Consider the following 24,563-nt stretch of genomic DNA (forward strand, 5'->3'; position numbering starts at 1 on the left):
CTGCATTTCACGTGAGGTGAAAACATGTTTTTTTTCTCACATGAAAAAGTTGTGTTAACATGTGAACTCTAAGTTTAATACAGGTAGTGTCACATGTGAAATGTACACCTGGACTCAGAGGTAGATGTAACATAGTAAATGTAAATCCGGGACACTCAAAATAGCATGATATGTTACGTTTCGTGTGCTATGTATTAATTTGTGGGTCCATCATTCATTTTGTATCATATGTTACGAATTACAATTCATATGATATGTCACAAAATTTCAAAACATATGATATGTTATGAATTTCAATGCTGTTAGCTAGGTGGCTAACGTTAGCTAGGCTAGGGTTTAGGGTTAGGGATTAAGGTTAGGGTTAGGTTAAAGGGTTAAGGTTAGGGGAAAGGTTAGCTAACATGCTAAGTATTTGAAAAGTAGCTAAAAAGTAGTAAGTAGTTTCAAAGTTGCTAATTAGCTAAAATGCTAAAGCTGTCCGTGATGAGATTGAAACAGATTGTGTTGTTAGACATTCACGTTATACGCCTACCCATCCACCCTGACCAACCACCATACTTTAGTTTTTTGCCTGAAGTAACCTTCTATTTTATGTAACCTTACCATACAGTATGTAACATATGAATCTGATTTGAGTGTCCTGGATTTACATTTAGTATGCTATTTGAAAATATGCTTTCATATACGAAACAGCAAATTTGACATGTGTTTTTTTGTAAGGGTTAAGGACAGCAAACAGATATGGTAATGGTACGGTACATGGTAAGATCAGATACATGTACGAGGACATACCTTTCGTTTGTTATTCGGACTCACGTACAAGTAGCTTAGTAATGTTTTTGGTCCCACCTTTTCATTAAGATTCTCATATGTGGTTCCATAGTCTATTGACCTAGAATTCAATTATGGGATTAACAAAAATGTGTTATTCTGCTGTTAATGGTGAGAATGAGAGCACGGAGCAATATCAATGATAATACCTATGGCTATGCGGGCAAGCAGAAAATTAAAACAGGAAATAATACAACACAATTTGCCAGTTGAATAGAGAACTGTTTCATTATCAGAATAAACATGGATATATGCAAGGGAATTATATGATTTGTCGTCAAAGTAAAACATTCAGTATTCAAGTCTCCTAAAATGTTGACACCATAATGACCATTATAAATACCAACCCTGTATCTCAGTACTATCATAAAAAACTAGTTTGATAACAACTGTGGTGGAGTTGGATACAGTTACATAATCGTATTAGAAAAATGAGATGTATGGAGTCATAAACCATTTACAGAAGCATCTACAGTTTCCCTCATTAAAATGCAAATCAATTTATAACATTTTTGACATGTGTTTTCTGGATTTTTTGTTGTTGTTATTCTGTCTATCACTGTTCAAATAAATCTACCATTAAAATTCTAGACTGATCATTTCTTTATCAGTGGGCAAACGTACAAAATCAGCAGGGGATCAAATACTTTTTTCCCTCACTGTATATTTCACATTTCTAACGTGCATTTTCTGGTTGTCAGAAATACTTCAAGTGTAATATGCTACATTCAGTAACATACAATACTGTACTAGTTTGCAATATTTGAACAAAACATTCCAGCTGTACAGTCTCTGTTTCTTAGCTCTCTGCTTCCTAGTCTCTTATAAAAATTGAGTTTATTGGTTGCGTACATCCATTTGTAGATGTTATCGCAGTGAAATGCTTTTGTTTTCTATCAGGGCAGTAATATCTAGCAATACAAAACAATACACAAATAATCCAAAAAGTAAAACAATATACAGTTCTTTTGTATAAATAGTGTACATATAAAGTGGGTAAAACTGTATGTACACATTTCTGAAGTGACCAGTGTTAAATTACTCTATAGAGCAGCAGTCTCTAAGGAACAGGGTAGAGTAGCGGATGGTAGCCAGCTAGTGACAGTGTCTAAGGTTCAGGGCAGAGTACCGGTGACTGTTTAGCAGCCTGACGGTCTGGAGATAGAAGCTGTTTCACAATCTCTCGGTCCCAGCTTTGGTGCACCTGTACTGTCTTCATCTTTTAGATGCTAGCGGGGTGAATAGGCTGTGGCTCAGGTGGCTGAGGTCCTTTATGATCTTATTGGCCTTCCTGTGACACCAGGTGCTGTAAATGTACTGAAGGGCAGGCAGTGTGCCCCCGGTGATGCGTTTGGCTGACTGCATCACCCTATGGAGAGCCCTTTGGTTGCAAACGTTGCATTTGCCAGCCCGACAGAATGCTCTCTATGGTGCATCCATAGAAGTTAGTGAGGGTCTTAAGGGCCAAGTCAAATTTCTTCAGCCCAATGAGGTTGAAGAGGTGCTGTTGCGCTTTCACCTCACTGTCAGCATGGAGGGACTATTTCAGGTCTTTAGTGATGTGCACGATGAGGAACTTGAAGCTTTTGACCCAATCCATTGCGGCCCCATATCTGTGGATGGGGGCGTGCTTTCTCTGCTGTCTCCTGTGTTCAGTGATCAGCTCCTTCATTTTGTTGACGTTGAGGGAGAGGTTATTTTCCAGGTACTACTCTGCCAGGGCTCTCACCTCCTCCCTGTAGGCTCTCTCGTTGTTGTTGATAATCAGGCCTACCACTGTTGTGTCGCCAGCAAACTTGATGATTGAGTTGGGGACAAACGCGGCCATGCAGTCATGTGTGAACAAGGAGCACATGAGGGGGCTGAGAACGCACACCTGTGGGTCCCAGTGTTGATGATCTGATTCGTGGAGGTGTTGTTGCCTACCTTTCCCACCTGGGATCGACCTCAGGAAGTGTAGGGCCAGTTTCACAGGGTGGAGTTCAGACCCAGGGCCCTGAGCTTAGTGATGAGTTTGGAGGGCACTATAGCATTGAAGGCTGAGCTGTAGTCAATGAACAGCATTCATAGGTATTTCTCTTGTCCAGGTGGGATAAGGCATTGTGTAGTGCAATGGCGATTGTGTTGTCATTGGATCTGTTGGGCCGGTAGGCAAATTGTGGTGGGTCTAGGGTGTTGGCTAAGGTGGTGATATGATCCTTAACTAGCCTCTCAAAGCACTTCATGATGACAGAAATTGGCTATTGGGCAAAACTCATTTAGTTCAGTTACCTTTGCTTTCTTGGGTACAGAAACAATGGTGGCAATCTTGAAGCAAGTGGGGACAATATACTGGGATAGGGGGAGATTGAATATGTCTGTAAACACTCCAGCCAGCTGGTCTGCACATGCTCTGTGGATGCAGCTTGGGATACCTCCTGGACTGGCAGCCTTGCGAGGGTTAACACGTCAGACAAGGAGAATGAGTCTGCGACTTTACTGGCTTTCCCTTTATAATCATTGATTGCCTGGAGTCCCTGCCACATACGTCTTGTGTCTAAGCCATTGAATTGCGTCTCTGAGTCAAGTGTATACGTAGATAATATTCTCAGAGCCGAACCAGAACATTTCCCAGTCCGCATTGTCAAAACAATCTTGAAGCGTAGATTATGATAGTTCAGACCAACAATTGACAGTCCTTACCATGGGTGATTCCTGCTTAGGTTTCTGCCTATAGATGTGGAGGATCAGAATGGAGGTGTGATCTTATTTGCCGGAGAGAGGGCAGGGGAGGGCCTTGTAGCCACCCCAGAAGGGAGAGTGGCAACGATCCAGAGTGTTCAAATCAAATCAAATCTAATTTTATTTGTCACATACACATGGTTAGCAGATGTTAATGCGAGTGTAGCGAAATGCTTGAGTGTTGGATGCACGAGTATCACAGAAGATGTGTTGATAGAATTTCTCAGATTTCCTTTATTAAAGTCCCTAGCTACAATAAATGTAGCCTCAGAATATGTGGTTTCCAGTTTGCACAAAGTCCAGTGTAGTTCCCTGAAAGCCATTGCCGTGTCGGCTTGGGGGAGAACATACACGGCAGTGATGATGAAGAAAGTTATCTTGGGAGTTTATGCAGTAATTTGATGGTGAGGTATTCCAGATCGGGAGACCAAAAGGACTTTAGTTCCTGTATGTTTACACAAGTTGTAAATCATAAAACATACTCCTCCACCATTATTTTTCCATTAAAGTTTTTCTTCCTGTCTGCATGATGGACGGAGAACCCAACTGATTGAATGGATGGGGACAATATATCCGGAGAGAGCTATGATTCTGTAAAACAGAGTATGTTACAGATCCTCGCCCTGAGATCGTCTACTTTAATGTCCAGGGACTGAACGTTAGCGAGTAATATACTTGGAACCGGTGGATGGTAATGCATGAGTCTTAGTCTGACAAGGGCCCCACTTCTTCTTCCTCTTACTCGTCAGCGTTTTGTTGCAGACCCTGGGATGAATGGAGCTGCCTTGGGCAGTTCAAACAAACAGCATCCATTTCAGGGAAGTCAAATTTCTGGTCGAAATACTGGTGGGTGAGAGCCGATTTAATATCCAAAAGTTATTTTCAGCTGTAGGTAATAATACAAGAGACGTTCTGAGCAAATAATGTAAGAAATAACAAAAAATTAAGTTGGCTAGGAGCTAGAAACAGAGAGACCGTGTCTGTCTTTATTTTGGCAGTTACCTATATAACCAACATTCAATATGAGAAGTGCCATTAGTTTTCCTAACAATGTGATAGGCAATCACTCAGGCCCATGGTCACATGCTCAAGAAAGACTTGTGGCCCTAAACATGAACACCAAAGCCAGAGAGAAATCAACTGAGATGAATTTAACCCCTCCTTACCTCCATAGAGAGCTCTCTGTGACACTGCCAAGGCTGAAGTCAAAGTACTTAGTCAGCATTAGAATCACCTACAAAAGAGAACACAGTTCCCATCTCAGCACGCATCTTTAGAAAATACGAGTAATATAATGTAACACTTCCATGCATCATATCATCTGACATTTTGGTAGGACTTGAAGTAATGAGTTGCATATTATGCAGTATTTCACAATTGTGGTAAATAAGCCTAAAGTTCAAAAGAAAGGATTTTTTTATTTTTTTTAAACTTTTGACTACCTCATTTTCAAACTTGCACCTGTTGCTATTTTATCATTGGAAGTGGTTTGAGCAGGATGGCCTTAGGAGGAGTGCATCATCAAAAAATTACAACAGCAGCCTTAATATGGATACTCAGTTTAATATGGATGCTTGTCAAACCTCCACACACATAAACTAATCCCAAACCAATTTATGAGGACTTGTCAAGGCTTCATTCTGCATGAGAATGTTGCATCTTCTGTGATTATTAAAGGTTAACCCTCACTCTTTTGTTTGAGTTACATCCCTGTGTACCTTATATATATATATGTCTGTTTTGGGCTTCGTCCCTGTTCTTTTTTCATGACATGTTGTATTTTTGGGTGGAGTAATAAAACCCCCTATTACTTATTCCTGCGCCTGTCTCTGACCATTATACAATGTGACAGGTTGTGGGGTTTTTTTAGGGCTCAGCGGGTTTCTTCCATTACAAGCATCCCAGGTACAGCAAGGCTCTCCTCGTAAATATCATGGACATCTTTTTTGAGGAGATTGTATAAAACACCATTGTTATATGGCGGTTATACAAGCTCATACTTAATAGGTATGTAGACAAATAAATTGCGAGGTGTCATGTAAATTATTCTACATGTTAATGAATGGCTCTATGGACAGCTCTATTTTCTGTTTTAATTTGAAAGGAGAAACGTCTTTCCTACTCAGCGTTTGTTGGAACCTAAATTGAAGTCTTTGTATCACTACATTAATATTACATACAGTCAATGTTTACAGATTGATTTTTCCCATTCCCTCAGCTCTAAATACTTGAAGACAATGTGGAAAAATTACCATTTAAGTACACAACTCTCTCAATGGTTTACTGCATAATAAACCAGTGTGGGGGTCTTCTACACCTTGGAGACAACACCTATCTCCTGGGACCATTGGTCTTTCCAGTTGTACCCATTTATTTTGATTAAAATTTGGCCTTTTAGTTGTCTCTTCATTGTAACATATATATATTGTGGTTGGCCAAAGTGTGATGAGGAATAATCGGAGTATTTTAACCTTAGCAGTAATCTAGAAACCCACACATTGGGAAATACAGTGCCTTGCAAATGTATTCATCCCCCTTGGCGTATTTCCTGTTCTGTTGCATTACAACCTGTAACATAAATATATTTTTATTTGGACTCCATGTAATGGACATACAAAAAAAAGTTGAAATTGGTGAGGTGAAATTAAATAAAGAACATGTTTCTAAAAAAAATATAAAAACGGAAAAATGGTGAGTGCATCTGTATTCACTCCATTTGCAACGAAGCCCCTAAATAAGATCTGGTGCAACCAATAACCTTCAGTCACATAGTTAGTTAAATAAAGTCCACCTATACTTGAAGTTGGAAGTTTACATACACCTTAGACAAATACATTTAAACTCAGTTTTTCACAATTCCGGAAATTTAATCCTAGCAAAAATTCCCTGTCTTAGGCCAGTTAGAATCACCACTTTATTTTAAGAATGTGTAATGTCAGAATAATAGAGAATTATTTCAGATGTAATTTCTTTCATCACATTCCCAGTGTCAGAAGTTCACATACACTCAATTAGTATTTGCTAGCATTGCCTTTAAATTGTTTAACTTGGGTCAAACGTTTCAGGTAGCCTTCCACAAGCTTCCCACAATAAGTTGGGTGAATTCTGGCCAGTCAGTTCCTCTTGACAGAGTTCGTGTAACTGAGTCATGTTTGTAGGCCTCTATGCTCGCACACACTTTTTAAGTTCTGCCCCAAATTGTCTATAGGATTGAGGTCAGGGCTTGTCATGGCCTCTCCAATACCTTGATTTTGTTGTCCTTAAGCCATTTTGCCACAACTTTGAAAGTATGCTTGGGGTCATTGTCCATTTGGATGACCCAGTTGTGACAGCTTTAACTTTTGTCTTGAGATGTTGCTTCACAATATCCACATAATTTCCCTCCTCATGATGCCATCTGTTGGTGAAATGCACCAGTCCCTCCTGCAGCAAAACACCACCACAACATGATGCTGCCACCCCAAGCTTCACAGTTGGTATGGTGATCTTTGGCTTGCAAGCCTCCCCCTTTTTCCTCCAAATGAGGATAGTCATTATGGCCAAACAGTTCTATTTTTGTTTCATTAGACCAGAGGACATTTCTCCAAAAAGTACAATCTTTGTCCCCATGTGCAGTTGCAAACCATAGTCTGGCTTTCTTATGGCGGTTTTGGAGCAGTGGCTTCTTCCTTGCTGAGCGGCCTTTCGGGCTATGTCGATATAGGACTCGGTTAACTGTGGATATAGATACTTTTGTACCCGTTTCCTCCAGCATCTTCACAAGGTCATTTGCTGTTGTTCTGGGATTGATTTTCACTTTTTGCACCGAAGTACATTCATCTCTAGGAGACCGAACGAGTCTCCTTCCTGAGTGGTATGTTGGTTGCATGGTCCCATGGTGTTTATGCTTGCGTACTGTTGTTTGTACAGATGAACGTGGTACCTTCAGGCGTTTGGAAATTGCTCCCAAGGATGAACCAGACTTGTGGAGGTCTACAATTATTTTTCTGAGGTCTTGGCTGATTTATTTAGATTTTCCCATGATGTCAAGCAAAGAGGCACTGAGTTTGAAGGTAGGCCTTGAAATATATCCACAAGTACACCTCCAATTGACTAAAATGATGTCAATTAGCCTATCAGAAGCTTCTAAAGCCAAGACATCATTTTCGGGAATTTTCCAAGCTGTTTAAAGGCACAGTCAACTTAGTGTATGTAAACTTCTGACCCACTGGAATTGTGATACAGTGAAATAATCTGTCAGTAAACAATTGTTGGAAATATTACTTGTGTCATGCACAAAGTAGATGTCCTAAACAACTTGCCAAAACTATAATTTGTTAACAAGACATTTGTGGAGTGGTTGAAAAATGAGTTTTAATGACTCCAAACTAAGTGTATTTTCTATCTTCCGACTTCAACTGTATGCGCAATCTAAGGGTAATATCATCTGCCTTGTGATCTCAGTGTATATTTACACCTGTTCTGAAAGACCCCAGAGTCCGCAACACCACTAAGCAATGGGCACCACCAAGCAAGCGGCACCATGAAGGCGAAGGAGCTCTCCAAACAGGTCAGGGACAAAGTTGTGGAGAAGTACAGATCAGGGTTGGTATAAAAAAATATCTGAAACTTTAAACATCCCACAGAGCACCATTAAATCCATTATTAAAAAATGGGAAGAATATGGCACCACAACAAACCTGCCAATAGAGGGCCGCCCACCAAAACTTACAGACCAGGCAAGGAGGGCATTAATCAGAGAGGCAACAAAGAGACCAAAGATAACCCTGAAGGAGCTGCAAAGCTCCAGAGTGGAGATGGGAGTATATGTCCTTTGGACTATTTTAAACCGTACACTCCACAGAGCCTGGCTTTACGGAGGAGTGGCCAGAAAAAAGCCATTGCTTAACTTCTCTAGGATAGGGGGCAGTATTTGGAATTTTGGATAAAAAGCATGCCCAAATTCAACTGCCTGCTCCTCATCCCCAGAAGATAAGATTTGCAGATTATTAGTAGATTTGTATAGAAAACCCTCTGAGGTTTCTAAAACGGTTTGAATCATGTCTGTGACTAAAACAGTACTTATGTAGCAGGCGAAACCCCAAGGACAAACCATTCAGATTTTTTTTTTTAGGTCACTCTCTTTTCAATTGATTTTCATTGGGAATCCATATTTCTATGGGACTTGCTTGCGGTTCCTACCGCTTCCTCTGGATGTCACCAGTCTTTAGAAATTGGTTGAGGTTATTCCTTTGTGTAATGAAGAAGTACGGCCATCTTGATCGAGGGTCACTTCATGTGTACTGTTTGATAGAGGCGCATGACCAGAAAGCTAGCGTCAGATTGTTGTCTTCCTGTATTGAACACAGATCATCCCGTCTTCAATTTGATCGATTATTTAACTTTAAAAAATAACTAAAGTTGTATTACAAAAGTAGTTTGAAATGTTTTGGCAAAGTTTACAGGTAACTTCTGTGATATTTTGTAGTCAAGTTGGAACCGGTGTTTTCTGGATCAAACGCGCCAAATAAATGGACATTTTGGATATATATGGACAGAATTAATCGAACAAAAGGACCATTTGTGATGTTTATGGGACATATTGGAGTGCCAACAGAAGAAGCTTGTCAAAGGTAAGGCATGATTTATATTTTTTTATTTCTGTGTTTTGTGTCACGCCTGCAGGGTTGAAATGTTGTCTCTTTTGTTTACTATGGTGCTATCCTCAGATAATAGCATTGTTTGCTTTCGCCGAAAAGCCTTTTTGTAATCTGACATGTTGGCTGGATTCACAACACGTGTAGCTTTAATTTGGTATCTTACATGTGTGATTTCATGAAAGTTTGATTTCTATAGTAATTTATTTGAATTTGGCGCTCTGCATTTTCTCTGGCTTTTGGATGCTAGCGTCCCACATATCCCAGAGAGGTTAAAGAAAAAAATAAGCATGTTTGGTGTTCGCCAAAAGGCATGTGGGAGACTCCCCAAACATATGGAAGAAGGTACTCTGGTCAGATGAGACTAAAATTGATATTTTTGGCCATCAAGGAAAACACTATGTCTGGCGCAAACCCAACACCTCTCATCACCCCGAGAACCCCATCCCCACAGTGAAGCATGGTGGTGGCGCTAAATACAGGGAAATTCTTAAGGGAAACCTGTTTCAGTCTTCCAGAGATTAGAGACTGGGATGGAGGTTCACCTTCCAGCAGGACAATGACCCTAAGCATACTGCTAAAGCAACACTCTAGTGATTTTAGGGGAAACATTTCAATCTATTGGAATGGCCTAATCAAAGCCCAGACCTCAATCCAATTGAGAATATGTGGTATGACTTAAAGGTTGCTGTACACCAGCGGAACGCATCCACCTTGAAGGAGCTGGAGCAGTTTTGCCTTGAAGAATGGGCAAATATCCCAGTGGCTAGATGTGCCAAGCTTTTGAGACCCCAAGATACTTGCAGCTGTAATTTCTGCAAAAGGTGGCTCTACAAAGTATTGACTTTGGGGGGGATAGTTATGCATGTTTTAATTTTTTTTGTCTTTGTCTAATTTGTTTCAAAATAAAAATGATTTTGCTTCTGCAAAGTGGTAGGTATGTTGTGTAAATCAAATTATACAAACCCCCAAAAATCTGTTTTAATTCCAGGTTGGAAGGCAACAAACTAGGAAAAATGCCCAGGGGGGTGAATACTTTCGCAAGCCATTGTAGAGATGAATTGTCTACCAATTACATGACCTTTATAGCTTCCAAAAGCTTCCCAATCTGCTGGACATTGTCATACACAATAAAATGAACCAGAGCAGTTTGGAAAGTAGAGCCAATTACTTCCTGTCTTCTGGATGGCCATTACCTTATCTATTTACTTGGAGAAGGTCCAGTGGAAGACTCAAATCATTTGCATCCTCAAGTGCCAGCTGGAAAAGTGTTAGGTGAGTGTTGAAAGTGCAAGGTGAAGCTCTCTTAATGTTGTAAATATTTAATGTGCCATGCATCAATATACAGTGATTCTTAAATTTGTAGATTTTTCTGTGTTAAACAGGGGGTTGGGGCTGGGTACTTACTTGCTATCTAACTGTAGCTATAAAGATCCTGTGTGAATCTCAACCCTGTGTGAATACATTGGTATGAATCTTATCATTCTTGAGGCATGAAAGAGGTGTTATAGTGATTTTAAAGGGCTTAGTTTGAGAAGATTACTACAGTAGAATGAAGGCGCTGTATTAAGAGGGATGGAGGAATGGGGGATAGAGGGTGGAGGGGGGCACCCTATTAGTGAAGGATGAGGAGCCTCTGAAAGAGACATTTAAAGGCTAGACAGACTACAAATTAAGATTCATTCCCAGACTCAGCGACTCCCTGATCCGGCCTTATCAGCTTCAGGAATTAAGTTACCTCATCAATAAAACTGTCAATATATTTACCCGCTGCAATTAAATAGATAGATGATTCCATAAAATCAATTGTTACCAAGTTACTGCTCTGAATATCAATAATATATGGTGGTTTTCTATCTTTACCCTATAAATGGAAAAGCACTAACACATTACCATTTTTGTTTAAGAGTTTCTCAATCTATTTCCACTACTACAACACTAATGACGCTGATGAAAAATAACAAGCCAGCTCCCTAACGGTAACCCTTGTTGTACAGATGTGAATTGTTATACTTTTTAAGTTCTTATTAGCAATGGAATAGAGACACCCCATTCTTAGAAACTTTAAGTACATTATGGCAAATTAATATGAGATTAAATTAGAATTTGCAGTCTAACACAATGAGTCTAAGAATTGTGACATATTCACTGCGAGCGGAGCCAGTGTTTACTTTCAAAGAGATGTTTCTGTTGATTCATAATGATATTATCATCAAAAGTTATGCATTTTGAAAGTAGAGGCTTTCATATTATCAACTTATCATCCATCTATATGTTAAAATCGGACTAATTACCCATCTTTTACTGGATGGACGTCCTTTTAAAAGAATACACACTGAATAAAATGCATAAACTATCATCCTTTACACAACCTTTACCTTTCTGTTTCAGGCTTTATCTGTTGGTACAAACACAAGCTCAGAGCTCTCAACCATACAACCTCAACCTGTATTATTGGCTTTCTTTTGTCTACCACATCAATTTGTATCTCTTTATTCACACAGACAGTGTTTTTTGAAGTCAGAGCTATTTGGTCTCATATGAATAACATGTCAACTGGATCATGAATTATTAAGTGACTTCACGGTAGATTATTGCAAAGATAAATGAGTAATGTCCTCACACAACTCTCCTAACCGTCAAGATTCCGAAGCATCCCACACCATGAGAGCTTAAGGTAGGATTGCTTGACAACAACAGAATACTCCAGATCACTGAAATGTATGCCTCCTCCAGCCATGTTAGTATCTTCTGACTTTCACTACTAACAACTGAGAGTTTTATCTTGAACAAAAGGATGTCTGAATATCTGTAAATATAGTGGGTGCAATTGAAGTGATATGTGGTAGTGTAACGGTTTTCCTTAGGTGAAGTAGAGGCGGACCAAAACGCAGCGTGGTGGTTATTCATGTTTTTTAATAAAGACACTAGACATGAATAAACTAACAAAAGCAATAAACGTGGAAAACCAAAAACAGCCCTATCTGGTGCAAAACACAGAGACAGGAACAATCACCCACAAACACACAGTGACACCCAGGCTACCTAAGTATGATTCTCAATCAGAGACAACTAATGACACCTGCCTCTGATTGAGAACCATACTAGGCCGAAACATAGAAATACCCAAATCATAGAAAAACAAACATAGACTGCCCACCCCAACTCACGCACTGACCATACTAAATAATGACAAAACAAAGGAAATAAAAGGTCAGAACGTGACAGGTAGTGGTAGTAGTTCCGCAACAATCAAATGTATATAGGGAACATATCAGAGTGATAGCAGTTCTTAAAATCTTTTAATGGGTGAATATTTAACCATGCCTATTTGTAATCACAGACAGTTTGGAAGCCTTTGTTTAGGCCTCTAGAAATGCAAGTGATATAAAACACCTATTATTCATCAATAAACAAATTCCTACAGCCAGCCTGCTTGCTGTAATCACTTGTAATTACAGTACAATACTGCAGAATTGTTTTTCTTACAGTTCAATAGTACATTTTACTGTATTGTACTGTGTTTCATTGCTCTGGCATCAAGATACCGTGAATATCTCAGTATTGTATTGACACTATACAGAGATAGTCAGAGATACAGTGCATTTGGAAAGTATTCAGAGTCTTTTAAATTTTCCACATTTTGTTACATTACAGCCTTATTCTAAAATTGATTCAAATGTTTTTTTCTCTTCAATCTACACACAATACCCCATAATGACAAAGCAAAAACAGTTTTTTAGATTTTTTTTGCAAATATATTAAAAATAAAAAACTTCAATGACATTTACATAAGTATTCAGACCATTTACTCAGTACTTCGTTGGAACATGACGCTACAAGCTTGGCACATGTATTTGGGGAGTTTCTCAAGCTCTGTCAGGTTGAATGGGTAGCGTTGCTGCACAGCTATTTGCAGGACCCTCCAGAGTTTTTCGATCAGGTTAAAATCCAGGTACTGGCTGGGTCACTCAAGGACATTCAGAGACGTGTCCCAAAGCCAGTCCTGCATTGTCTTGTCTGTGTGTCCTGTTGGAAGGTGAACCTTATCCCCAGTCTGACGTCCTGAGCGCTCTGGAGTAGGTTTTCATCAAAGATCGCTCTGTACTTTGCTCCGTTCATCTCTCCCTCGATCCGTCCATCCTGTCTCCCAATCCCTGCCTCTGAAAAACATCCCCACATCATGATGCTGCCACCACCATGCTTCACCGTAGGGATGGAGCCAGGTTTCCTCCAGATGTGACGCTTGGTATTCAGGCCAATGAGTTCAATCTTGGTTTCATTAGACCAGAGAAACTTATTTCTCATGGTCTGAGAGTCTTTAGGTGCCTTTTGGCAAACTCCAAGCAGGCTGTCATGTGCCTTTTACTGAGGAGTGGCTTACATCTGGCCACTCTACCATAAAGGCCTGGTTGATGGAGTGCTGCAGAGATGGTTGTCCTTCTAGAAGGTTCTCCCATCTCCACAGAGGAACTCTGGAGCTCTGTCAGAGTGACCATCAGGTTTTTGGTCATCTCCCTGACCAAGGCCCTTCTCCCTCGATTTCTCAGTTTGGCCGGGCGGCCAGCTCTAGGAAGATTCTTGGTGGTTTCAAACTTCTTCCATTTAAGAATGATGGCCACTGTGTTCTTGGGGACCTTCAATACTGCAGACATTTTTTGGTACCCTTCCCCAGATCTGTGCCTCGACACAATCCTGTCTCTGAGCTCTACGGATAATTCCTTTGACTTCATGGCTTGGTTTTTGCTCTGACATGCAATGTCAACTGTGGGACCTTATATAAACAGTTGTGTGACTTTCCAAATCATGTCGAATCAATTGAATTTACCACAAGTGGTCTCCAATCAAGTTATAGAAACATCTCAAGGATGATCAATGGAAACAGGAAACACCTGAACTCAATTTTGAGTCGCATAGCAAACGGTCTGAGTACTTATGTAAATAAGGTATTTATTTTTATTTATTTTTTAATTGTCAAAACTGTCTAAAAACCTGTTTTCGCTTTGTCATTATGGGGTATTGTGTGTAGATTGATGAAGAAAACATTTAATTTAAATATTTTACAATAAGGCTGTAATGTAACAAAATTTGGAACAAGTCAAGAGGTCTGAATACTTTCCGAAGGCACTGTATATCATAAGATACAGTGCCTTGCGAAAGTATTCAGCCCCCTTGAACTTTGCGACCTTTTGCCACATTTCAGGCTTCAAACATAAAGATATAAAACTGTATTTTTTTGTGAAGAATCAACAACAAGTGGGACACAATCATGAAGTTGAACGACATTTATTGGATATTTCAAACTTTTTTAACAAATCAAAAACTGAAAAATTGGGTGTGCAAAATTATCCACAAAAGCCTATATCTTGGCATGTGATCACATTTGCAACCCTTAATTGAATATCCACTTTGATCTATGTTTCCCTGAACCTCTGTGAACCATATAATTTTATCTGGTTAACCAGAGTATGTACAGTAGCTATCCAACATGCAGAAAGGACTCTGGCTAGGGATATCCTGATGCTATCATACTATTAGGAAAATATGAAATGTAAGATGCATTACAGACACCCCTGTGGCAGACATTTCTCTGTTTTCAATTGTTGAAGTGAGAAATCATCAGAAGCCCCTTCTTCTTTGCATGTATGCTTTTTCTCTAACGACTGTCTCCAGCCAGACAATGGCAGCTTGCTGAGCCTCGAAGCTTCATCGTGCATGAGGGGGGTCTGATCAATGCTGGCAAGATAAGTAAATCGAGTGGGTTTGTTTCCTACCCAGCCCAAAAGTAGCACCTGCTGAGCTGAGGATGCTTTCAAAAAACATTTTCAACTCATTGATATGCCTTCTGAAATGTGGGTGCTCAGAGATAAAGGTGCAGGGTTGTGTGTTCTGTTGACAAACTCAAAGCTAATGTACCTTACCTGCAATGAGATTTGTCCAGCTCTGATACAATGGATGATAAATGAATGCACATATTGTAAGAACTGGAACCAAAGCAAGTGTTAAAACCTGTTGTGACTAGGGGGCAGTATTTTCATTTTTGGAAAAATAACGTACCCAAAGTGAACAGGATTTTTGTCAGGACAAGATGCTAGAATATGCATATAATTGACAGCTTAGGATAGTAAACACTCTAAAGTTTCCAAAACTGTAGAAATATTGTCTGTGAGTATAACAGAACTGATATTGCAGGCGAAAGCCTGAGAAAAATCCAATCCGGAAGTGCCTCATGTTTTGAAAGCTCTGTGTTCCAATGTGTCCCTATTGAGCAGTGAATGGGCTATCAACCAAATTACTTTTTCTACGTATTCCCCAAGGTGTCTACAGCATTGTGATGTAGTTTTACCCATTTATGTTGAAGAATACCCGTAAGTGGCTACATTGTGTAAGTGGTCACTTAATGGCTCTCAGAGTGATTCTCGCGTAAAATACAGAGGTAGCCATTTTTCCAATCGGTCCTACTGAAAAATCAATTGTCCCGGTGGATATATTATCGAATAGATATTTGAAAAACACCTTGAGGATTGATTATAAACAACGTTTGCCATGTTTCTGTCAATATTATGGAGCTAATTTGGAATATTTTTTTCACAGTTAAGGCTGTGGTGGTCATGACATTTTGTCAGCCGGTTATAAACATGCAAAAGACTGCCGGTCTCATGGTAATTCACTGTTGATTAAAATAAACACATTTAGATTCTCCAGACCTGCACGCATACAAGCTGCTGATGCACGCTTTTGGAACATCTACATTTTAAAAAGTAGAATGCATCAATTTAATATACACCATCACAATCCATCCATTATTTATTTTAGGTTGGTCTAAAGAAACATTATGATATGAAGAAAATGTATTTCAGAAGAACAGAATATGAGTTGGCCTACTGTATGTTATCTGACAATGTGCAATGCCATAGGCTGTAGACTTGTTCATTTAGCAGACACGATATGATTCTGTGTCACGTTCTGACCTCAGTTATCTCTGTTTTCTATATTATTTTGGTTAGGTTAGGGTGTGACTCGGGTGGGTATGCTTGTTAAGAATTGTCTAGGGGTTTTGTAAGTCTAGGGGTTTAGTAGGTCTAGGTATTTGTATGTCTATTGTGGCCTGATTATGGTTCCCAATCAGAGGCAGCTGTTTATCGTTGTTGTCTGATTGGGGACCGTATTTAGGTCCCATTTCCCCTTGGGTATTTGTGGGTTCTTGTCTATGTGTACTTGCCTGTTAGCACTCATGTGTATAGCTTCACGCTTCGTTCAGTTGTTTGTTAGTTTGTTTCAGTGTTAATTTGTTTAATAAATTAAGAATGTATGCTTACCACACTGCGCCTTGGTCTCCTCCTTACGACGGACTTGACAATAAGTCCCGTGACATTTTTTTATATTCTATGATTTTATAGTAAGATGAATATAATTGAACTTGGTTGAAATAAATAGAAAGGATATTTTCCCATTCTGGAGCGAGTGTGTATATGAAGTGGCTATGTTGATCGTAAAAGAGATCATTTGAAACAGGTCCTATATACGCTAGATTTAGAGTTATTTGGCAACTTTAGTAGTGAATGATACAAACCTTATAATGTCTTAGAAATCAAAACTTACTGTATATGGGCTGCATGATGCCACTATAGGCTATTGATTATTTGAAAAATATATATCGAAAAAGGATTCACTCTGTTAGGCTGTTCTCTCAACATCAAGTGATCATATTTTCACTCATCAGACTATTCTCAATGTAATCATGTGTTTAATAATAACTTTTCTTAAATTTAGAATGGCCCATTGTCAAATGGGCAGGAAAGAGGGGTAGGGGAGAAATACATGTCATCTGTATGCACTGGAATAGCGAAAGGATGCTACTTCCCTGCTGTTTCGTTTTTCACTCATGCAGGGTAGACTACTCCGGTTATTTCACTCCACACATCAACCACTGTTTGAGGAGCATGCAGCCTCTAGCTGCTTGACAGGTGATATTCTGCCCAAACTCTGTATGCCATGGGCTCTCCATCCAATTTGGGAAACCAAGTGAAATCTTTTCGGGAACATCGAGAGCAAAGAAACATATTTCACTAAACTCTGCACACTCAAGAAAGGAATGAAGGAGAGAGGGGAGGAGATGGAAACGCATGGTGGGGAGATATTCTGTAGCTAAAGGAAATATGTTTGCCTAATAATTATGAAAATAGAAAAAATTCCTTATTACTAGGTTATTAAATATCAAATACAAATTCACTGTAAACCTCCCTGCACAATCAATAAACAATCAATGAACCAACAAGCATCGCCTAGGCCTATACGTTCTCTCCCAGACTCGTGGATAGAAAGTTTGGAGCAGTTGCATAAAGTAGGTAAACAGTCCATCCAGTATGCATAACAATACAGTCCACACTCAAAGGTGATTACTTAAAGACATCTTAAATCAGTTTTTCTTTATGTTTCCTGCTGCGCATAATATGCAGTAGGCTATGCATTGTACAATGGCGCAAACTTTATTTTAATTCAGTTATTTTGGGGGGGGGGGGCTTAGGCTCATATATAAGCCTATGCATAAGCTCGAATATGCATATGGGGTTTATAATTAATCATCACCTTAGAAAGCGCAGTCCATTTTGTTGTGTTAGTCTTTGAAACAACATCCACAATGACCATGTTTTTCACTCAGTTTCAACCTGTTGTTCAACTTCTTTCATCAAATTGATCAATCACAGCGAGGTGAGTTTTAAAAGCACCTACTTTCTTGATGTAATTTCTGATTGAATTTGCATGGATGTCGGAGTGGTTAGAGGGATAATAGAGCCATGAGTACCAGGCCACTATGTCATGGTTGTAAAGGTAAATTACCAACTCTGGTGCTGCTACTGTAAATATGTGAATGGGAGATTGATGCTGCAAGAGTTAAGGCAAGAATGAGTGCTAATGCAAGATGACAGAGCTAACCATAAAAGAGTAATAATGGTTATGATTTATTATAGCTAATGTGAAGTATGAAGGGCTGATTTATGTAATGCAAAGGCAAAATCAAAATCATTGTGCTGATGTTGCTCTCGCTACTGTCAATATAATGTACAGTTATGAAAATACAGTGCCTTTGAAAAGTATTCAGACCCCTTGACTTTTTCCACATTTTGTTAACTCACAGCATTATTATAAAATTGATTAAATAAACAAACATCTCATCCTGTTTCCATTGATCATCCTTGAGATGTTTCTACAACTTGATCCGAGTCCACCTGTGGTAAATTCAATTGACTGGACATGATTTGGAAAGGTACACACCTGTCTATATAAAGGTCCCACAGTTGACAGCCCATGTCAGAGCAAAAACCAAGCAATGTGGTCAAAGGAATTGTCAAGGCACAGATCTGGGGAAGGGTACCAAAACAATTCTGCACCATTGAAGGTCCCCAAGAACACAGTGGGCTCCATCATTTTTAAATGGAAAGAAGTTTGGAACCACCAAGACTCTTCCTAGAGATGGCCGCCCGACCAAACTGAGCAATCGGGGGAGTTGGGCCTTGGTCAGGTAGGTGACCAAGAACCTGATGGTCACTCTGACAGAGCTCCAGAGTTCCTCTGTGGAGATGGGAGAACCTTCTAGAAGGACAACCTTCTCTGCAGCACTCCATCAACCAGGCCTTTATGGTAGAGTGGCCAAATGGAAACCACTCCTCAGTAAAAGACAGCCTGCTTGGAGTTTGAAAAGACTCTCCGACCATGAGAAACAAGTTTCTCTGGTCTGATGAAACCAAAGTTGAACTCGTTGGCCTGAATACCAAGCGTCACGTCTGGAGGAAACCTGGCTCCATCCCTACGGTGAAGCATGGTGGTGGCAGCATCATGATGTGGGGATGTTTTTCAGCCGCAGGGACTGTGATTGGTGCGACGACAAATGTAGTAGTCAGAATGGATCACTTATAAGGGCACAAGTTGAGACCCAGATGCAGACACTGAAGGCAGATGGTTTGAGTCTTTATTATTTATTAATAATCCAAAAGGGGTACGCAAGAGAATGGTCGTGGACAGACAAAAGGTCATAACCGGTTCAGAGTCCAGGAGGTACAGTGTGGTAGGAAGGCTCGAGGTCAGGGCAGGCAGAATGGTCAGGCAGATGGGTACAGAGTCCAGAAAATGGTCAAAACCGGGAGCACTAGCAAAAGAGAATAGAAAAGGCAGGCGCATGGGAAAAACACACTGGTTGACTTGGAATATACAAGACAAACTGGCACAGACAGACAGAAAACACAGGGTTAAATACCCAGGGGATAATGGGGAAGATGGGTGACACCTGGAGGGGGTGGAGGCAAGCACAGGTGAAACCAATCAGGGTGTGACATCACTATTTAATTAAATATCTCGATTTGTAGCGAACTTCAAAATAATTCACCATGGGGATCAAACTTGATCATAATAAACTAATTTAAATAATGTGTTTGGGCATTCTGACAATCGTTATTTACACTCACGTGAGCCCAGAACAACAGATTCCAACAGGCGGATGATCTCTGGGAACTAATACACCTAAGAATCCGTTCCCAGCAGAGTGCCCAGATCTCTCATTGAGAAGAACAAAGATCTACGTTAGCCGTGCCGAACCATTCCCATATCTGGGTTAACACCGAAGGGTGCAGTCTATGATCTCCCCTGGAAATATCTGCCAAGATACTTTAACCTGAGTGACAGGAATTGCACACAGCTCCATATGAGCAGATAACGGGCCAGGTTAAGGGGAGGGTTTGGCCGGGGGGGGCTTTACTTAACTCATCACGCTCTAGTGACTCCCTGTGGTGGGCCGGGCCCCTGCAAGCTGACCTTGGTCATTAGTGTTTCCTCTGACACATTGGCGCGGCTGGCTTCCGGGTTAAGGCGGGACCACACAAATAGCCAGCTTTTGAAGCAGACAGGCATTAGGACCTCGGGGACCATTGACATTATGACACCACAACAATCAGTATGGCGCCAACAAAGATGGTCGACTCGCTTCGAGTTCTTAGGAAACCAAACTAAATCCAATGCTGAATGAAACTGAAAAGGATACACATATGAGAACAATAAAGTATGTAAGAATTATGTTATATATAAATTATATAAATGAGACGTGTAGTGAATTACGCTATTCACTGAATATACAAAACATTAAGAACATCTGCTTTTTCCATGACATAGACTGACCAGGTGAATCCACGTGAAAGCAATGATCCCTTATTGAGACGTGTAGTGAATTACGCTATTCACTGAATATACAAAACATTAAGAACATCTGCTTTTTCCATGACATAGACTGACCAGGTGAATCCACGTGAAAGCAATGATCCCTTATTGATGTCACTTCTAAAATCTACTTCAATCGGTATAGATGAAGGGGAAGAGACAGGTTAAAGAAGGATTTTTAAGCCTTGAGACAATTGAGACATGGAATGTGGATTGTATGCCATTCAGAGGGTGAATGTGCAAGGCAAAATATTTCTGTGCCTTTGAACAGGGTATGAGAGTAGGTGCTAAGCGCACCGGTTTGTGTCAAGAACTGCAACACTGCTGGGTTTTTTCACGCTCAACAGTTTCCTGTGTGTATCAAGAATGGTCCACCACCCAAAGGACATCCAATCAACTCGACCAAACTGTGGGAAGAGTTGGAGTCAACATGGGCCTGCCTCCCTGTAGAACGCTTTGACACCTTGTAGAGTCCATGCCCCGATGAATTGAGGTTGCTCCGAGGGCAAGGGAAATAACCCCATACTTACTGTAAAATATGGTGGTGGATCTTTGAAGCTACGGGGCAATTTTCCTTCCACTGGTCCTGGTGTACTTGTTAAGGTTAAAGACATCATGAACTTTACCAAGTACCAGGATATTTGAACCAAAAACCTGGTTGTCTCTGCCAGAGGGCTAAAACTTAGTCACAAGTGGCTATTCCAGCAAGACAATAACCCCAAGCTCACCTCAAAATCCACCCTTACGAAAAATGATTGCATTATATCTGCAAATACTGTGTCCAAAAGAACACAGTTTTATTACTGCAGTAATTTTGCAGTGTAACTGCAGGTGCCCCCCCCCTCCACAAGATGGTGTAGCAGTGCAGATGTGGTTTGTCGTCCTCTCGTTTACTTTTTGTATTTTTAGTCTTTTTTTGTATATATTTCAATTTATTTTTCAATCCCTTTTCGATTTCTAAATTAAATATACCTTCCGGTAACCTGCCTCACTCAATGTGACACGGATCCGCTTTTTTTTATACCTTATAGCCAAAACCTCTATCAGGAGCTAGCCATCAGAAGCTAACCAGCTAATTAGCTACTAGCTATGTAGTCATTGTTAGCCACTGCTAGCGGCCTTTACCCTCTGCACAGGCACCAGTTGTTTTTTAGCCTGGATAATACCTACCAGCCTTGGACTGTTTTTCTCCAATACAACGCCGGATTCCTACCAAAAACCCTGGACCATTACTCCTGATTATCACAGCTAGCTAACTACCACCTAGTGATCCAGCCCCGAAGCTAGCCCTGAACCAGGCTGATCTCCCGGCTATCAAACAAAATTACTACAACTACAATACCTCTTTCGCCATCTGGCCCGGTCCCTTTGTCGACACGACGACCTGCCAGACCACCACGACTGGTCCGCAGACATAATTCCATCCGACGTCGGAGCAGACGCTTCTACTAGCCCCGGCCTGTTAACTTTAAACGGCGTGTCTCCCGCTTGCTAGAGTAGCAACGACTACCCCACGGCTTCCAGCTATTGCTGTTCACTGGACCTCCACTTTGTTTACTTTTGTTTATCTGTCAGCCCTAGCCCCGAACTCAGGCCCAATGTGTAGTTAACCAACCCTCTCTGCCCATTCATCGCCATTTTAATTGTTGTTGTTGTCTTAGCTGATTAGCTGTTGTTGTCTTACCCGTTGTTGTCTTAGCTAGCTCTCCCAATCAACAACTGTGATTGCTTTATGCCTCGCGTTATGTTTCTCTCAAATGTCAATATGCCTTGTATACTGTTGTTTAAGATAGTTATCATTGTTTTACTTTACTGCGGAGCCCCTAGTGCCACTCTATATACCTCAGATACCTCTTTAGTCCCACCTTCCACATATGCGGTGACCTCACCCAGTATAACCAACATGTCCAGAGATGTGACCTCTCTTATCATCACTCAGTGCCTGGGCTTACCTCCACTGTACCCGCACCCCACCCGCACATTATTCCCTGAATCTTTTCTACCATGCCCAGAAATCTGTTCCTTTTATTCTCTGTCCCCAACGAACTAGACGACCAGTTTTACTAGCCTTTAGCCTTACCCTCATCCTACTCCACCTCTGTTCCCCGGGTGATGTGGAGGTTAACCCAGGCCCTGCGTGTCCCCACACACTCTCATTTGTTGACTTCACTAATTTAAAAAAACTTGGTTTCACGCATGTTAACATCAGAAGCCTCCTCGCTAAGTTTGTTTTCCTCACTGCTTTAGCACACTCCGCCAACCCTGATGTCCTTGCCATGTCTAAATCCTAAATTAGGAAGGCAACCAAAAATTCTGAGATTTCTGAGATACCCAACGACAACATTTTCCGTCAAGATGGAACTGCCAAAGGGGGAAGAGTTGCAATCTACTGCAGAGATAGCTTGCAAAGTTATGTCATACTTTCCAGGTCTATGCCCAAACAGTTCGAGCTTCTAATAAAAAAAAAAAATGAATCTCTCCAGAAATAAGTCTCTCACTGTTGCCGCCTGTTATAGACCCCCCTCAGCTCCCAGCTGTGCCCTGGACACCATATGTGAATTGATTGCCCCCCCATCTATCTTCAGAGTTCGTTCTGTTAGGTGACCTAAACTGGGATATGCTTAACACCCCAGCAGTCCTACAATTTAAGCTAGATTCCCTCAATCTCACACAAATAATCAAGGAAACCACCAGGTACAACCCTAAATCCGTAAACATGGGCACCCTCATAGATATTATCCTGACCAACTTGCCCTCTAAATACACCTCTGCTGTCTTCAATCAGGATCTCAGCGATCACTGCCTCATTGCTTGCATCCGCTATGGGTCCGGGGTCAAACGACCACCCATCATCACTGTCAAACGCTCACTAAAACACTTCTGTGAGCAGTCGACCTGGCCCGGGTATCCTGGATGGATATTGACCTCATCCCGTCAGTCGAGGATGCCTGGTCGTTCTTTAAAAGTAATTTCCTCACCATCTTAAATAAGCATGCCCCTTTCAAAGAAATGTAGAACTAAGAACAGATATAGCCCTTGGTTCACTTCAGACCTGACTGCCCTTGACCAGTACAAAAACATCCTGTGACGGACTGCAATAGCATCGAATAGTCCCCGCGATATGCAACTGTTCAAGGAATTCAGGAACCAATACACGCAGTCAGCCAGGAAAGCAAAGGCTAGCTTTTTCAAACAGGAATTTGCATCCTGTAGCTCTAACTCCCAAAAGTTTTGGGACACTGTAAAGTCCATGGAGAACAAGAGCACCTCCTCCCAGCTGCCCACTGCACTGAGACTTAGTAACACAGTCACCACCGATAAATCCATGCCAACACACTGTCAATGACACTGACTCAACTCCAGCCACTTTAATAATGGGAATTGATGGGAAATGATGTAAATATATCACTAGCCACTTTAAACAATGCTACCTTATATAATGTTACTTACCCTACATTATTCATCTCATATGCATACGTATATACTGTACTCTATATCATCGACTGCATCCTTATGTAATACATGTATCACTAGCCACTTTAACTATGCCACTTGGTTTACATACTCATCTCATATGTATATACTGTACTCGATATCATCTACTGTATCTTGCCTATGCTGCTCTGTACCATCACTCATTCATATATCCTTATGTACATATTCTTTATCCCCTTACACTGTGTATAAGACAGTAGTTTTTTGGAATTGTTAGTTAGATTACTTGTTGGTTATTACTGCATTGTCGGAACTAGAAGCACAAGCATTTCGCTACACTCGCATTAACATCTGCTAACCATGTGTATGTGACAAATAAAATTTGATTTGATTTGATTTAATAAAAAATTTCAATAAGCATTTCTCTACGGCTAGCCATGCTTTCCTCCTGGCTACCTCAACCCCGGCCAACAGCTCCGCACCCCCCGCAGCTACTCGCCCGAGCCTCACCAGCTTCTCCTTCACCCAAATCCAGATAGCAGATGTTCTGAAAGAGCTGCAAAACCTGGACCCGTACAAATCAGCTGGGCTAGACAATCTGGACCCTCTCTTTCTAAAACTATCCGCCGCCATTGTTGCAACCCCTATTACCAGTCTGTTCAACCTCTCTTTCGTATCGTCCGAGATCCCTAAAGATTGGAAAGCTGCAGCAGTCATCCCCCTCTTCAAAGG

At 40.7% G+C, this 24,563-nt stretch overlaps 1 protein-coding gene across 1 annotated transcript in view; it reads right to left on the bottom strand.

The window, feature by feature from the left end:
* LOC112254612 (VPS10 domain-containing receptor SorCS1-like) overlaps window positions 1-24,563 on the bottom strand; it is a 91,493-nt gene that overhangs the window by 64,727 nt on the left and 2,203 nt on the right. Inside the window, exons 2-3 of the mRNA XM_024427332.2 lie at window positions 4,719-4,786; window positions 793-892 (exon numbers count right to left, since the gene is read on the bottom strand). Coding sequence (XP_024283100.1) covers window positions 793-892; window positions 4,719-4,786 — 168 coding nt within the window. The remainder of the gene's footprint in view (window positions 1-792; window positions 893-4,718; window positions 4,787-24,563) is intronic.

This window comes from Oncorhynchus tshawytscha, linkage group LG01 (genome assembly GCF_018296145.1).
Source record: "Oncorhynchus tshawytscha isolate Ot180627B linkage group LG01, Otsh_v2.0, whole genome shotgun sequence".
NCBI classification, from domain to species: domain Eukaryota; kingdom Metazoa; phylum Chordata; class Actinopteri; order Salmoniformes; family Salmonidae; genus Oncorhynchus; species Oncorhynchus tshawytscha.